Source organism: Rhodnius prolixus, unplaced genomic scaffold (assembly GCF_049639745.1).
Source record: "Rhodnius prolixus isolate KJV_2025 unplaced genomic scaffold, Rpr scaffold_9, whole genome shotgun sequence".
NCBI classification, from domain to species: Eukaryota; Metazoa; Arthropoda; class Insecta; order Hemiptera; family Reduviidae; genus Rhodnius; species Rhodnius prolixus.
Window position 1 is genome coordinate 16,853,267 of NW_027411604.1, and position 17,952 is coordinate 16,871,218.

General features: G+C 28.8%; 2 protein-coding genes across 7 annotated transcripts; one reads left to right on the forward strand and one right to left on the reverse strand.

Annotated features, from left to right (window-relative positions):
• Positions 1 to 342: 342 nt before the first annotated feature.
• On the reverse strand, positions 343 to 15,814 carry LOC141454790 (CUE domain-containing protein 1-like). 4 transcript variants are annotated; one of them, XM_074129400.1, is made up of 8 exons: positions 15,676 to 15,814; positions 14,908 to 15,094; positions 14,682 to 14,824; positions 13,686 to 13,812; positions 9,629 to 9,734; positions 9,120 to 9,209; positions 5,401 to 5,556; positions 343 to 3,530 (listed from the first exon to the last, which is right to left on the reverse strand). In XM_074129400.1, the coding sequence occupies exons 2-7, from the start codon at positions 15,004 to 15,006 to the stop codon at positions 5,411 to 5,413; spliced, it is 711 nt and encodes a 236-aa protein (XP_073985501.1). In that variant the 5' UTR covers positions 15,007 to 15,094; positions 15,676 to 15,814; the 3' UTR covers positions 343 to 3,530; positions 5,401 to 5,410. The 4 variants fall into 4 exon arrangements, with proteins under 4 accessions (XP_073985501.1, XP_073985500.1, XP_073985498.1 ...); XM_074129399.1 differs by having other exon boundaries at positions 343 to 3,526; positions 15,528 to 15,795; XM_074129397.1 differs by having other exon boundaries at positions 15,528 to 15,794.
• LOC141454786 (inactive peptidyl-prolyl cis-trans isomerase FKBP6-like) lies at positions 12,178 to 17,899 on the forward strand. 3 transcript variants are annotated; one of them, XM_074129387.1, is made up of 2 exons: positions 12,178 to 12,366; positions 16,195 to 17,899. In XM_074129387.1, the coding sequence occupies exon 2, from the start codon at positions 16,203 to 16,205 to the stop codon at positions 17,487 to 17,489; it is 1,287 nt and encodes a 428-aa protein (XP_073985488.1). In that variant the 5' UTR covers positions 12,178 to 12,366; positions 16,195 to 16,202; the 3' UTR covers positions 17,490 to 17,899. The 3 variants fall into 3 exon arrangements, with proteins under 3 accessions (XP_073985488.1, XP_073985489.1, XP_073985486.1); XM_074129388.1 differs by lacking the exon at positions 12,178 to 12,366 and adding an exon at positions 15,328 to 15,467; XM_074129385.1 differs by lacking the exon at positions 12,178 to 12,366 and adding an exon at positions 15,839 to 16,022.
• The last annotated feature ends 53 nt before the right edge of the window (positions 17,900 to 17,952 follow it).

A 17,952-nucleotide genomic window follows, 5' to 3' on the forward strand; every position in this document is an offset into this window, starting at 1 on the left:
AATCAAATAGTTGATATAAGGAAATTATTTTATAACAGCACTTCTTCTATCATTTTATTAATCAACAAGTTAAACAAATCACGATGAGTAATAAAAACATTTCGTCAATAACCGGTAAAACTAAATATTTTACTCTTACTAGTCAGCCGAGAATGTAAATAAAGATTATGTAACAAGTATAGATGATTGGAGGTGTGCCTTGAACTCACTGTCAGTGTAAATGACTTATTGGTCTGATTGAGAATCTATAAGTTTTTAAAAATTATTAGTTTACTTTTTTATATTAACTACTTATACGTGACATGGGTTCAGCAATAAGTTGGTTTTACAGTGGATTAACAGCTTTTGGTAATTGGATGGATTCTGTTTGGCAGAGTTTAGTAATGGAAGAACGACAACATCCTTATTTAATTTTTTTTGCGGTAATGATTGTTCTAACATTTTGTATAAGCCTTTTATTCAATCTGTGTGCTTGTTGTTGGGCATTATTGTGTACAAAATCACCGAATTATAGATTCGGTAATCCAGCAAAAGCGAACTATGGAACCATTCAACCAATAAGACAAACTGGTGAAAAAAGTTTTCCTTATAATCCTGCAGCAGTTTCAACTTCAAATCAAAGTGACAAAGAATTGGTGAAAACTGTATAGGCTTATTTGTTATTCCTTTAGGAGTAATATCATTTTTCATTAAAAATGGATGCAAAAATAAAAAGTGGTTTAAACATTGAATATTTATTAGTATTAAATTGTTATAATCAACAAATTTGGAGATGATTGTATCACATAATAGCAAATATTAAATGTTTATATAAGAGATAGTATAAGTTTCTTGAAATAGTAATTAAATAATGCTGCAATTTAACAATCAAGAATTTTTCTGTCAACATTTAACGTTGATTATTAGGATCTGAGTTCTAAATTTGCATTAAATGTTAACGATTTACAACTATTTGTATATTTTTTAATTGTATCACGTTAAAAATGTTATCTTATTCATTAATTGGGATTATTTCAAAATAAATCAACAAATAACTATTACTTCTCTTCATTAACCTAAGCTTAAAACTTATAAAATTACTATCTACCAGTCTATCAATTTGTAACTACTTTATTAGGATCTTAGTTATGACTTGTCTGAATTTAATCTTTGGCAGCAAAATCAAGAAAAAATTTTTTTCTACAATACATTACTCCTACAAAATATATATTTCTCGTTTGAAGAAAATAATGGAATATCTAATTTAACAAAGCAATTTTTTTTTCTACATATAGTAAAATCATCTAAAACCTAAATACAAATTATTTCATATTATCCATAAAACGGATTCAATCATCTGAAGTATCCCTCAGGCACATTAATTTCATATTGCAAGCTTATATAATAAACAATAGATAAAATAATTATAAATTTGCGAAAATAAAATAAATTAAACTCAAAAAACGCTGATGGACAATCGTAGAACTATTGAATCGTGAGGATAGATACAATTATTAATATTTTACAAACAATAGAAACAACAAGAGAAGAAATAGCATAGAAATAATCAACCTGAAAATAATGATTAAGTATTACTTCTTCACTTTTAAGAAAAATCAAATTTTCGTGCGGCTGAATTTCATTACAAACAATGTAGGTAAAAACAAAGAGTGCTCCTTCGAAAGCCAAAATCGGCTAAATTCAGTGGTAGGTTGCACTGGCATGATGACGATTTCATCGCTTGATGACCACAAGAAACAAATTTTTCATTAGACACAAGACGATTTCAGAAATTAAATTAAAGATTAGTTTCATTAGCTTACTATTAACTTGGAATGCAAAAGTTACGATGCCCTCAACATCTTTTATCTCCTAATTCACACTGTCCGTTAATAAACATCCTATTAGAATTTACATAAAAAACATATATAGTATTTAGAAAAAACAATGGAAATTTTATTCTAATATAGAAATATAATGAACCTAACTTTTTTCAACTCTGGTACAGGACCCAATACGGTTCGATTTTACACAGTACCAAGTGTTGTAATTCTGAGTATAAAACAAACCCACCCGACCACATTAATCCTTTTAATTTCTAAACTGTATACTATGTAATTTAATTTAATGACAACAATACTGCATTAAGAGACATGGTTCGCTGCAATGATTTTGAGCCAAGACACCAGTAAGAAGGAGATCCCAATTCAATTTCTGCTAATAGCAATTTTGGACAAATATTATCAGATAATTATGAGTTCCCATAATCCCGTACTCGACACTTAATTTGGTAGTTGGACGTTAAGCCTAGCGTGCAAAAATATACTAATAGTTTATTTATTATTGTATCAATAACTTGATAATATTTCGCTTTGTAATGACGATCAAATGGCCAGCAAATCATTAAACCTCTATCAATGGTTATTCGAATTATGCAAGGGTATTAGCAATAATGTAAACCATAAACCGTCCCTGCGACTCCCCGGTTTTTTAGTAGGTTCGGCTTCTTCTTCAAAAACCCATTAAAACACCCATATTTTTATTGAATAAATTTAAATAATGATGAATGAAATAAGAAATGATTAATCTGATGTTCACATTTGCGCATTTATTGGTTTTTTAAAATGTTCAACATTTCAGAGGTCACGGTCAACAGATCTTTTTCCTTTTCTTTATTAAGTTTTTCAAAACTCAATCTCAGACTCGACATCTGGGATTAAGGCAGCCAAGGTGCAATACTATGCCTCATTAATATAGTGTTATTTATCAAAATTAGATTACCAACCTTGCTCACGGTTTTTTTTGGATATTAACCAATTAATTATGTAGGAAAGCTGCCTATTCTGTCAAATCGCAAATAATTTCGTGCTTTTTAATATGTTGTCTAATCACTAACCACTCGCATTAGGACTTTTTAATGAATCTACCTTGAGCTAATGAAGAATCTTCAAGCGTAAAGAGTTAAGGATTGATTTTTCTTAAAAAAAGAAAAAGGAGTGGTTCTTAAATTTTGTCTAAAATTTGGATACCATAAAATATAATATAAAACAAAAAAATTTACGATTACATAAAATATTTATAATTTAACTTTCATTAAACATCAAATAAACATTTTGAAATATTTAATTTTTATTTATAACATGAAATTAGGTAGACTATTATTAATTATTTTCTTATAATAAAAACATGATAACACACTATAGATATGTCTGAAATAGGACTTAGTAATTAAATCATGTCAATAACATCTTATAGAAGCTAAAATAGTGGTGAATTTAAAAGAAATAACAAAATTATGTCAACTAGTTTCCAGCAAAATGAAGAAAGCTAAGCAAATAAATTTAATAAAGACTAAGCTGAAAATTATTGATTTGAAGATCGAAAAAAAGATAAATATTAATTTTAAAAAATCTATAATTTGCTACAAACTATTGCATCATTTAAATTTTATACATTAAAATTATTTTTCTATAAACGCATTATATTAAGAGTCTTTTCAATCTGAAGTCTATTTTCTTTTGAAGTCTATCTTTTCTATGCGGAACACCTACCTTGACATAAAAGTGAAAGAGAAATATAAGTTATAGATAATTGCATAACTAAAAAGTGGAGAGTTAATAAGAATAAAACTAGGCGTATTTTCTTTTTGAATGAGATGAGTTAAATAGAAGATTATTAAAAATGTGGTTAGGTTGTAGGCTGGAAAATACCGATTTTATCCATTGAAGCAGGATTCTATTTCTGACTTTTCTATTTAGGCCTATTTCGAAATTGCATCCATCATCAGAGATTATTCATTAGTTTGGTGTAAAGATCCTGATTGAGTGTGGGAGGTTCAGTCAACAAGCCTAGTGTCTAACAGTAATATATTTGAAATCAAATTCTCCACAACAAACTGATGAAGAACCTCTTGATTAATAAAAATCCGAAACCGGCCAGAAATCGATAAAAAAACATGCGTACTAGTTGTTTGATGTTTAGATCAAAATTTAAAATTATTGATCGTTTTATGACCATTTGTGGCTATATAGCAATTTTGAGACCTCTGAATATACATTTAGTGAAGTTGAATTATTGGAATATTAATTCGGAAATTTTCAAAAAAATAATTCGACGGATATTTTAAAAAATGAATTGATATGTAAAGAATTAAATGCTATTTGGATCAAAAATCTTTACATCCTATTATATTTTCAAATATTCAAGTTTTGTGATTTTTAAAATACATTGCCACTGAAATGAAGGTTTAACTCAATTTTTAACAAAAAAAAGAAAACATTCTTGTCGTGTATAATTTTAGGTCACAAATTACAACAGCGAAATGCAATATCTATCTTCAATAAATGGTTAAAATCTAATGACAGTAAAACACTTTGATAACACTGAAACAAAAACTACAATAACTATATAGAAGATACCAAAATGGTTTAAAGAGCAATAAATTGCTTGTAGCCCACTTTTATGATCTTATCTTAAATAAGACATGACTTTATTTACTAATTAAACATTGTATGGAATCAAAATCAAGTGGAATAATACTCAATAAAAAATAACATAAGTCACCTATAAATCCAAATAACTAAAATAAACTTTCAAAATTCATTCTTATTTAAATAAAAAAATCAAGAATATAGCTATTTTGTATCAGATTTTAGATTTAGAGTTGAAATTTGGATTTAGATTTGACAAAAATAAGTAATTAATCTATTTCAGATATAACCGACCACGAATCCTAATAGTTGGACGTTAAGCCCTTTTTCAAGCTTAATAATATTTTCGAAAGAAATTAGCCTTCCTTAAAATTATAAGTAGACCACAATGGTGTTGTTTTTTACTTTTTTTAGGGGCATCTAAATTTTATTAAATTTATATTTTTCCGAAAATCTTTTTCTGGACTCAGATTGCCTCATGATTTTCCTCTGCTAAGAATTTTCCGCTTTCCCTGTAAGAGTACTATTATAAAACTGCCTTCGAGGAAATAACTCGGATAAGGAATAGGTTCTTGCTATTGAACAATATTTAAAACAAAAAATCACTATGAGACTGCCATAAAACTAATATGAGATCAAGTAGATTCAATAATGAAAATTGTAAAGGTAGCATAACAACAAATTCAATAGTTGCACTTCTTAATATTAATGAATCTTTCCACATATGGCTAATGTTAATAGAAAATAAAACGACAACTCAACAATTTTTGTAATGTAACTTCTAATCTTTTGTTATTCCGCAGAACCATCATTGCAAAGATTTTATTTGCTACTATTCTAAAACAAAATCATTGCAATCAAATAAATTCTCATTCTGAGAAACTTTAAAAGAAACAAATCAAAATCAACAGTTATCATAATAAATTTAGAATAAATCTATTATTAACAATAAAAATTCATTTGAAAACAGATAAGTGAAATAATTTTATACCTGTAGGTATTCAGTAACCATCACTATCCAGATCTTCTCTTAATAGTAGATTATCTTTTGACGGAGCAGGGCCTTGACTCAATAATTTTGTACTGCTACGTTTCTTAGTTCGTCCAGTAAAAACTCGAGCTAATTGTGAGAACTTTTTCCTGGACACTAACAAAATTTAAATTTAAATACTTGAACGAATTAAATAATAACATTTGGGTTATGGCGCTAACGACAAAGAAAGTCGATGTGCCAAAAAAAAAAGTTAAGTTTTAAAATTTTATGTGGCAATTAGCTGTAGATAACATTATAATGCGCAAATTTAATAAATAATTACAATCAAATGATTCTAGAGATTATAGCGATACGCAGATGAATGTAGCGAAATGGACAGATATCAGAGATAAATATATCTGTCTTTTTTTCTTATTAACCGAATTCGTGTGTCATAAATTATTATTTATTTTGTTGTTTCACTATGCATCTGAAGACGTTGGGAACGAAATGAAAAATCTAAAAAGGGCAATTGCAATTTACAAAACTTTTAATTGAATAGCGTTAATGTTTAAAACTTTTACTAAAATTAAAACTCTTCCATTGAGTAGTAATAAATTATAAAGCGTACTTTTGATTTAAAAACGTTGCTTTTAAATTTGTTTTAAGTCGATAATGTACCACTTTTTGTACTATTTGGTGAAGTATTAGAGTTCCAACTTTTCTAAAGCAATTTGCGAATCGTAATGAATAAATGTATGTAGCCACCTCATTCGATGCTCAACCATGCAATTTAGTTTGTAATGAAATATAAATTTTTGTAATAGGGTGTATAACAGAAGTCTATGTTTTTCGCTGTTTAAATTTAAAGTTTATTAAAATATAAGACATCAGTTCAATCATCTAACCAAAGTCAATAAGCATAATCATTTTAACCCATCCTTATTGCTAACATCTTGGGTAATTCGAATGTTCTTTGGAGAAAAAAACAAAATATTCTACCTTCTCTTCGTCTTCCGTAACAAAAATTTTAAAGCAAACATAGTTAAGCATCGGAATAAGCGTTGATCCGCTCGGTTTGGGCTATTAAAAGGTAGAAAGTTCAATTTCCACCAGCAGCCTGTGACATATGCAGTGTTCGGCTGTACTTTTTTTCATGATGACTAAAGAAGGTACCTTTTGTACCATCAAAAACTTCATGGACCTATACAATTGCTGAATATAGTTTCGATGTGATAGCAAGCTAATGAGACAAACATTTCTATGGTTTGTTCGACGTTCAGCTTCGCTTAATGAATTGGAATAACAGATTATGGATGCTCCGACCACATCCGATAGTAGCAAGAGGCAAAGTTCGAAAGTAAGATTTTAAGTTCTAAATCACTTTCTCTGAAAATTGAATACTACCAACTGCACTGCATGGGCTAACAAAGCAATGAACCTCTCAACATTAATAAATTTTGAACTGCTAAAAAGTTTTTTTCAAATAATTATTTAATATCCCCCTGATTTCAATTTTAATTCGCTCACTTTAAAATTTATTGAACTCTTAAAACTGTAAGCCAAAATTTTAATAAATACCGAAATAAGTACCGAAAAGTGAAAGTAAGTAATATTACTTACATATATATATATATATATATATATATATATATATATATATATATATATATTAGGGTGGGTCAAAAAAATCGGCTATTTTTTTTTTTACAAGTGCAACGGAAAAATGGGTTCCTAGACACCTTAAAAAAATTCCCACCAAATATGAGCTCTTAATTTTGAAAGGAAGATCCTCCGCATCGCAGTTTTTTATTTTTTTTTCAGTCCAATAGAAAAAAATTCATACCTTTCCATTAATTGACTGTACAAAAAAATGTTTCGAATAAATTTTGTAGGAAATTTAATGTTCTACAAAAAAGGTATCTTATATTTTTTTCGTAAACCTCGCCATTTGAAAGATATAAAGGATTTAATTTTGATTATTTTATGACAAATTCCATTTTTGTTTATGAATTTTATACCTCGACAATAAATGACTTTTACGAAATGCGAAATACTAATATTTGTTGGAAATTAACTGCTCTATAAAATCGGTGTCTTATGTTTTGGCGATAAAGTTAACCGTTCAAAAGATATTCATCATCAAACTTTCATGTGTACGGATTTTAAAAGTTTTTGATTAGATATTCGAAAAATTTCAATTTAATTTATAAATTTCATTTCTTGTCATTAATATAAGTATTATTTGAGTTTTATTTTCAAAATTATCAAAATTTTTCTTCATTTATTCTAAACATTTTAGTTTTAATCATTAGAAATCACGAGATCCTAGGGAAAATTTCTTCTCTAGAGAATTTTTGTTTCGTATTTTATTTCATCTGTTTGAATTGTGAACTTTGAACTAGCACCACCTACTTTTTACTTCATCGTTATGTTGTCGTTGGTTTGTATACATTTATTTCTACAGCATTTTTAGTGTTTCCAAAATTTATGGTCTTGTATATGTGATCGATCGATTAATTATTTACAAATATTGTGGTTACTACGTGAATTAACTTGATATTTATCGAAAATATGGATAAAGAAATTCATTTGATCGGAAAACTTGTGCAAAAACTTTCAGAACGTAAGTTACCAACAGTGAAAGAGGTTATGAGTGTTTTTTTTCATCAGCTCAAAGTTTTGAAATGTTCTGTCAAACAAAGTGCCAAAAATGCAGCTGATCAAGTTATTGAATTATGGAAAAACAACCAGATTCCGACTAGTGAATCGACTAGGGTAATAAAAAAAATTCTTCGCTATCATAATCGATGGTTGAAATTGCAAAAATCTTTTGCGCGAAAAAAATCATCAGGACGATGCAAAAATGAAATAAAATTTCAGAACGAACTTAAAGCATTATTTGATATTGTCGATAATAAATCGAGACAAATATACTTAAACATAAATAAAAACTTAAAAAATATTTTGACGTTTCTCAATCGATAACAACTAAAATTCGTGTAAATTTTCTTAAAAATCATAAATTAAATTGAAATTTTTCGAATATCTAATCAAAAACTTTTAAAATCCGTACACATGAAAGTTTGATGATGAATATCTTTTGAACGGTTAATTTTATCGCCAAAACATAAGAAACCATTTTTATAGAGCAGTTAATTTCCAACAAAAATTGGTATTTTGCATTTCGTAAAAGTCATTTATTGTCGAGTTATAAAATTCATAAACAAAAATGGAATTTGTCATAAAATAATCAAAATTAAATCCTTTATATCTTTCAAATGGCGAGGTTTACGAAAAAAATATAAGGTACCTTTTTTGTAGAGCATTAAATTTCCTACAAAATTCATTCGAAACATTTTTTTGTACAGTCAATTAATAGAGAGGTATGAATTTTTTTCTATTGGACTAAAAAAAAATAAAAAACTGCGATGCGGAGGATCTTCCCTTCAAAATTAAGAGCTCATATTTGGTGGGAATTTTTTTAAGGTGTCTAGGAACCCATTTTTCCGTTGCACTTGTAAAAAAAAAAATAGTCGATTTTTTTGACCCACCCTAATATATATATATATATTAAGTGGTCAAAAAACAGTAACATAAACATACTGTCAAAGTTGGTGTTTTTAATAGTATGCTTTTTTGAGCATTTTTTTTACTATCAAACTTTTCTACCCAACAGTTTTTATTAAATTTCATGTTTAAAAAAAAATTTTGTTACACCCAATTATTTTATTTACTTTTTCCCATATTTCTCAAACGTTCCTTAAATGCTTCATCATCAACAGCACGTCCAGGAAAACTTGCCAATCTTTCTTCTGGCGGACTATCTAAAACAATAGTGTTTTTATTAATAAAAGCTTTTCAGATAGAATCTTAATTATTATCAGTATCAATATGAGAGGATATTATTAAATTATTACGAAGTAAATTGACAAGTGTAGAAAAGAAATTAAAGAAATAATTCTCAGTAATTTAAATCATCAATGATAATTTTTAACGAAATTTGTTTCGTTTTATTTAAATCAAAATATTTTTAATTTTCAAAATAGTGATATACTAATTGCATAAATGAAATAAATATGGCTGCTCATTGAAATAAGTGGCCCCAAACTTAGCTTGCTAATTTTGTTTACTTTTTTCTATTAAAATGGTCTCAGAGTGATTAATTCTCGACATCTATGACTAACTCTTGAAGGATATAGAAAAAAATATACATAAGTACAAATGTCTTGATTGGAGAACTTACCATCATCTAAAGCTGATAAGAAATCTTTATTCCACCTCAATTCCGCCATAAATTCTTCATTTTGTAACAACATAGCAATTCGTTCATCTTCTAAATCAGCTTCCATCTGTAATTTTCAGCTCAGTATTAAATAGAATTTTACCAGGGTTTGAGTATTTGATTGTACAGTGTTATTGACCAACACTTATTCCAATATATTAACACACATTACACAAAGAGTCCGCAAAGAAATTGATGTCTCAACAAACTATTAGGTTTAAGATGCCTGTAAGCAAATTGTAAATCTCCAATTTATAAATATAAATTTTTAACACATCTTTATTTTTTTAATAAACACTGTATTTCGATGAGCCACAGTAAATTGTTTCGATCGCTGCGTAGTTGGCCATTCACAATAACTCTCTCTGTACGCATTAAGCCCAAATTTTCTGAATTCTTTTTCATCATTTTTGAAAAATTATACATTTATTAATTTTTAAACATTCCAATTTAGGATTAATGCACAGACACAACCTACTCTACATCAATAATGAACAAACTTTTAACTACATAGTTGTAAAAATAAATACATAAATACTGTTTTTGCGGATACTTGAATGAAAAATCAATTTTCATTTTATTTTAATCTACAACTACCATATAACTTCCAATTGCCAACTTTTCTTTTCTTTTTGAACTGATGAATTTTTGTTTTTAGTAATTCAATAAAAAAGGAATGTAATACGTATTCCTTGCATAGATTTGAAGATTTAGTTACAGATGCTGAGGAATTACGAGTCTTCCACTATTTCAACAGATCTTTTGCCGTTTCAATTCCTATCAATGATAGAACCCCAAGTCATTTGCGTAAGCATAAAATTCTCTCCTATAAAACAGAGCAAGCTTATCAACTTACTAGATGTTATTCCAAAAGATACACTAATATTATTTTTGTCCAAAACATACACTAATCTTAGCATCACCATTTCAAAACTCCTCACAACCTTTCTTGTGAAGTAAACGGAATAATCTAGACCTATTGATATCAATACGTTTCAATCTTTAATGTTGTAAATTATTTAATACAAGCAATTGTTTGAAACAAAAGTATCCTTGCAGTTTCTTTCAGCTCGCTGCGCGATAACTGATCTTGTTGTCTAAAATGATAGAATTCTAAATGATTTCAGATCTTGACGCGGCGTAAATAAAAAAATTTAAAAAATAAATAAATAAAGTGTACTTTCACTAACCTTCAGGAAAGATACCTCATTTTTTATAGTCCTTCTTCGATAATTCTCTTTCAACATACTCATCTTCTCTTGGCTGATTCTTATTTTATCAAGAAATGCATACCACCCCATATTAGGCTTGTTTATTTAAATATTTCACTTAACCCTATATAAAGTTTTACTGGATAATGAGTATTTTTGAAAAGTTATATAAAAAATGGCAATTTTGTAATAAATATTATATTTATATACACTAAAATATATTGCATAAAACTTCACTAAATTCTGTGCGCAAAATGAGTTAACTCTGAATGGGCTTCAAGCGAAAATAAATCGCCCAAGAATGTAATTTACATCCTTCACACTTAATTAACAGAAACTATGAAATACAGTGACTCCCATTAATATTGGGACAGTACATACAGAAGTTAAAAATTGACAAAAATTAAAAGTGGCACCCATTTATTCAAATTTTTATAAATTAATTTCATTTTATAATTACTATTAATTAAATAAAAACTATTTAAATAAGTAAATAAAAATGTTTTGGTAGATTAAAAAAAATATATATAATAATAAGTGCAAATTCTACCTCTCATAAGTATTGGGACACTATTATAATTTATAGTTTGTCCAAGGTTTTGCCCGAATATCTATACAATTTGTAAATATATACCTTAAGCATATATTCAATATGAAATTAATAATTATATTAGTTTATATAAATCAAGCCAGGTATAACATGTCGCGCAAAAATACAAATACAACGATTGAACAAAGAAAAATTGTAATTTCTTTGCACAAAGACAATAAAAAGTGTTAGAGAGACAGAAAAACTGATCGGACCTAAAACATCTACTGTGTAGAACATCATTCAGCATTACCAAAAAGAAAAAAGAATTGTTTCAACCCCACAAAAAGGCCGTCCTCAACTGCTCTCTCTTAGAGATAAATATTGAACATTTAAACTCTAGCACTTCTGGTGTCCCAATATTTTTGAGAGCCTTATTTTACACTTTTTCAAAAAGTGCTACCTAACAGTTTGGAATTTCATCGATTTATACTTATATATAATTTCTACAGATGTTTCTAATGTAATTAAAAAAAAAAAATTCCAAACTTTTGTCTGTTGTTTTCATTTTCCTTTTAAATCATTTTGTAATAGGTGTCCCAATATTAATGGGAGTCACTGTATGTAAATTTTCCAAACTAATTGTTGAAATAACGGCGCACTTAGGTGATAAATAAAGCAGATGACAATCAACAAAGGGGAGTACACTTAGTACTTGTAAATTGGACCAATCAATTTATTAGCACTCAATAGACTCCACAATAATATAAGCAATTCTGTTAAACACTCGTATAGACTAAACTTTATTTTTTGTCTTTTTAAAACGATTTATAGCTAACGTTGATTTCGCAGTAAATTATTCAGTTGTTATAATTAAGAGGCTTTATATTTTGGAGAACTTAACTCTAAAAAAGTTGCGAATAGATTGCTAAAACTACTGGTTCCATAAGCAACGTAAAGTAAGTAATAAACAATAATTAGTTTATTTCAGTAATATTGTTTCCCTGTATGGAGAAATGGAATAACTACTTCTTCAGGCATTACTGTGACTTTATTTTATGACTATTACTTACTTATTTTATGACTATTATTTACTTTGAAATAGTGCAACATAGTAATATACTATTTTGATTACATAATTAATATACTATTTTGATTACATAACCATTTTATTCAAATGTACACAATAAGTAATTTTTAAATATACCCTTTATGATCACGGTTAACCCCACGTACATTCATAAGTATATTTGAATAAGTATTGTATATTATATACATTATAAGAATATTTTCTTTATGAGATTCACTACTTCGCCTATCAGTCACTTGATCGCAATACTACTTCTCTCTTCGCACCTTTAAACATTACATCTGCAATCTTCTTGACCACTACCTTTAGGTACAAATATTTCCTCTGCTAATTTTAGAAATTCAACCTTTGAATATACGAATACATAATTATCGTAGATATATCGTACATATATTGCTCTCACACTCCCATCTTCTAGCACTTAAGCAACAAATCCGTACTAGAAAAATATACTAAAACTAGAGAAATCGAAATAAGTTTCTGATCGCACTCTCATCGAATCTAAAAGGCATAGGATCACCTCAAGAGACTGTAGGAAAGATATTTTACCATCGCAGATATTTCTTCAAATGTGATCTAGATTATTATGAATACAAATCTCTGAAACCTCTGCCAAATAAAAGCATATTTGCCCGATCTTCCGGACAATGCTTCTCATAAGTACTGATAGTTGAGCAATAGAGTTAATGGTGTTTCTTACTGTTCACGGAACTATACAAGTAAAAATAAAACTGAATGCCTTTTTTTCCGCACAATGACTCCTTTAATGGGAGTTCCTCTCAAAAATATTTACTAATTACTCACAAATTAGGGGTAAAGACCCCTAATATTTTGAATACTGTTGGTTTTGAATTTCTTGTATTGATAAAACTAAAAATTGGTGCGCTTTACACTAGGTTTACTTTAATCTCTAGAAAATGGCATCCTTTATTAATTAACACAGTTTCTTAAAATTCTTGCTTAACTTAAAGAACTTTAAAATTTACTTGATGAGGATCTTGAAAAAGAAATGAGCCTTCTTTTCAAAATACCTCCACTGTAATTGTGAACTATAGAGAATCACCCATAAGCATGGGCTCTAGAAAATTTAACTCAACTCAGATATCGTATAATACATTTGCATATATAGTTTTAATTTTACTTTTTATTTAATAAAATACTTAGTCCAAAAAATAAAAACAGAATTACCTGCCTAGGATCAGGAGTAAGCCTTAAAAAATCTGGTGGTAGAGGGCCGATTAAAGGAGGGTTCCACGCCGGCTTACCAGTACTTCCACTAATATCAACTAAATCAGGTGGTTTAGGAATAGCAATTCTAAAAAAAAAAAAAAAAAATTTGAAAGAAACGGATTAGACTTTTTGTAATGAAAATATTAAACCATAAGACCAAATCTGCTACTAGTATTGCCAATCCAATTCTGTTTTAGTTGTTGAATTTTTACATGTATATATAAACTTTAACAATCTTTGGAACGTATTAGTTTACTTGCAAGAATTTTTGTTCCTCAACTGCATTAAGAGCCGATGGTTTCGTTGAACGTATTTGAAGCTCAGTTTTGTCACCTTTTCTTTTCATGTCCAACCAATGGTACCAAACAGCTATATATTATCGGAGGAAACTTGACCAAATATTTAAGTGAAAGCTTCAGAGTTATAATTGAAAATAGTAAGTTCGCAATGTCGTTGTATTTTTAAAAGGAATGGCCATAAGGCCAAAACTCGGCAATTTTAAAAAATTTAAGGCTCCCTAGGAATTTTATACACATAATGCAGTCAGTACTTTTGTTAGGAATGTAATATGTAAGCGCCTGGAGTGTAAGAGTGGTGAGATAGCACCCAAACCTAACACAATAATCTTCTCCTGCATATATTGACCAAATTTAAAAAGGTGTCAGATAAATGAAGTCTGAAATGTAAGAATGGGATACCAGTACACAAGTGTCTTAAAGAAGTGGTTAATTTACTTTACTCCCTGCGGGTTTGTAACAATTGATTACATACAACGAGTAATTAGCAAATAGGTTTATTCACAGGCTTTATATCCTCGGTTTCAAGGAATAAAAAAACCTACAAATTTTGCAATTATTATTTTACTTCAAAGAAACTAAATGCTACATTAATTGCTGATGAAACATTTTGCAGACAATCTTCAAACTTTAGCAGCTATGTTCAAGATTAACTTACACAGAATCGTCCGGTTGTTCTCTTTCTACCATTTGATCCAGCTCCAATTCATTACGAATCTTTTCATTTTCGTTGTCAGAACTCATGGAAAGCAACTGATCAATCGTTGCATCAACAGCTCCTTGGTTGGAACGTAAGACAGCCTTTGGAATTTTCACAGAATAAAAGTAAGATAAATATACAGATAAATGATGTGAACACTTGGTACCACATCAGAAATCATTACCTCTATAACATCGTCATCCATCGCAGGAAACATAGTTTTGAAATCTGCCATAGCTTGATGAAATTCAAGTTGAGTGGTCTGTTGCTGAATTGTTGCCATTTTAATAAAATTTATGTAATTTCTTAAAACAGTACTCTTGCAGCATTAATATTTCCTAGCCATATTAGAATCCTATCCCATTAGCACACTATATGGAAAAAGTAATGTTAATTAAGCAATGAAAATTCCAATAGTTTTTATACCGAAAATATTAAAATATTTCAAGAAACATTCAAATGATAAAAAGTATGTGCTGGCGAACATGCTTACAGTTTAGCCAGCCATCTCAATTATAGTAACATCAAAAGTTCAATGTAAGCAGTCTAAAAGTAATGCTATTTAAAAAGTTCACAATGTTTTTAATTAAAATCTAACAAATATAATTTAAGCAGTATAATCAGCTGAAGTATTATAAATTGAGCATGCTTCAATTCGCGTCATGCGCATTTTAAAACTTGTCTTTTAATTAGGTCACATTTAATTGAAGATATATCAAGTTTAAACGTTTAACTACGTCAGTGGTAAGTGTATTGTCAGCAGAAAAATAAACTTTCTAGTTATTGTAATCATTTATGACTCACTTTAGGGGCCACCTCCTAAGCCCTACGTATTTTTAACAAAGACGATTTTGTGAAAAGTAATCACGGATCGAGAATACTTTGTAGTAGTTTAAAGAATAAAAATATTGCTCAGATGAATTAATCAACAAACGAAATTCTAGAATTGTACCAGATTTCATAAATGGAAAATTGATAACAAGAAGAAGTCTGTATCAACAAGTGTTAAGTCTCTAAATGACACTCTGAGACTTAACCAGCAAAAATTGTCCAGAATTCCTGCATATATCCATTATTAGCTAGACCTTAACTGATAAGCAATTGTTTTGCAACCGCTTTGTTACCTCTCTTTCCAAATAATCAGGTAACCTGGTAAGAAAAGCCCGCTTTAGATATTGTTTATCTTGTGTTTATCAAGTGTCTTGTGTTTCATCTTTAGGAGTGCTCAAAAAAGTTTTTTAAATCTAATACAACTGCAATAAGATATTATTTAATTTTAATTGGATTTTTTTAACCAAGGTTGGTATATATTTAAAAAAATCGGGTTTAAAATGTTTGCCTTTATTCACTTATATTCTTTTTTGTTTTGTACTGAAGCCCAAATACATCTTTCAGAATAATTTTACTTAAATCCCCTTTTAATATAGATAAATATTTCATTTCTTTTATGTAAGATTTTGTTTGTGTTTAGAAATCACTATGCCTGACCAAGAAGAAGACACAAAAAAGGATGAAGTAGACGTAAAAATATTTGAAATATTAAACGAATATGTCGGCGATTTACCTTGGCCCCAAAGAAAAGTACCATACTACTTTATAAATCCATGCATTCAACCCTACAGAGAAATAAGTAAAATTATGATGGATTTGTTCGACAACGGTAAGATCAAGAAGCTGATAATTGAACACGGTACCGGTGAAGTGGTGCCATTTAATGCATCTGTATATTTGCATTATGCTTGTTACGTAGAAGAAAGGAAAGATCCTTTTGATGCATCTATGTTTAGATCTTCAATCCCTAAACATTATCAGATGGGAGGAGGCTACCTGTTTGCCGGGTTTGAAATTGCCTTGAGTAGTATGAAGGAATATGAAGTAGCTCAGTTTTTAATTCATCCAGATTATGCTTTTGGTGCCCTTGGATGCCCTCCTCGAATTCCAGGAAACGCTCCAGTTATGTTAGTTTTAACAGTGACTGGCTTTATAGACTGTGGATTTGTAACATTACAAAAGCGTGACAAACCATTGGAACCTTGTTCATTCTCTGAAAAACTCAAAATTGCAAAGTCTCATAGTGCGTTAGCTAAAGACTACTATAAACATGACCGCATAAAAATGGCATTTAATCATTTTAGGGAAGCTCAGTATTCACTTGATAAAGAAGCTGATCTGAAAAGTGAAGAAGAAGAACGCAAAGCTTTTCTACTTAAATCATTTATAAATCAAATGATGTGCCTGAGCCACCCTAAATATTTAAAACCAAAAAAACTAATTGAAACTGCAGATCGTGCCGAAAAAGAACTTTCTTATCTATTACAAAAAAATGCCAAGTATCATTATTGCCTAGGAATAGCGTACACGCATTTACAAGACTTCAGTGCTGCTGCAAAATCATTTAGAAAAGCACAGGCTATATCGCCATTTTTACCCCGTCTAAGCCAAGCTGTAAAGTTTCTTCATGAAAAAGCCGGAAAGGCTTTAAAAGATGAAAAAGTAATGTGGCAAGGAGCTTTTAACAAGCTTGGCTATTCTTCGTTACTAGGTAAAGAAGAAACAGAATCTGAAGAAACTGTTCAAACTAGAAATTATGTTAAAGAAGTTTTAAAAAGATGTTTAGAGAAAGAAAAATTTAGTTCTTTAAATCTAGGTTATGGTTTTACTAAAAAAGAACGTAGAATTTTAGCAGATGAATGTGCGAGATTAGGACTCAATTATAAACAATATGTTCAAAATTCCAGACTTTCCATTGAAATTAGTTTAAACTAGAAAAAGTCTGATTTAATTGGAACTTTAATTGTACCACAAATTTTTTTCACCGTCAAATAACAAAAGACATAATTTTCATGTAATAAATAGATAATTATTAAAATAAGAAATACGCCATAGCTATGGCCTCATTTTCTGTACGATTTCCAATCAAACTTTGTAAATAAAAAAAAAAATATTTAGACTGTAGAAATGAACAAAAAACTGAGTTATTACTCACATACTTCATGGCGTATGGATTTGCAAATGTTGGAAGATGTTAGAAATAAAAATGCCCAGGAATCACATCATATATGGACAGTAAAGTAAATGAAGGAGGGGTGTGTAAATTATTTCATTTTATTAATAAAACTAAGACATTTTTTATTAAAAATATCCAGTAAAAATATAAAATATAACAATAAGTTGTTTATGCAAGTTTATAAAATATCCTTACTTTTTTTTTTGTAGTAATGAACGTAAT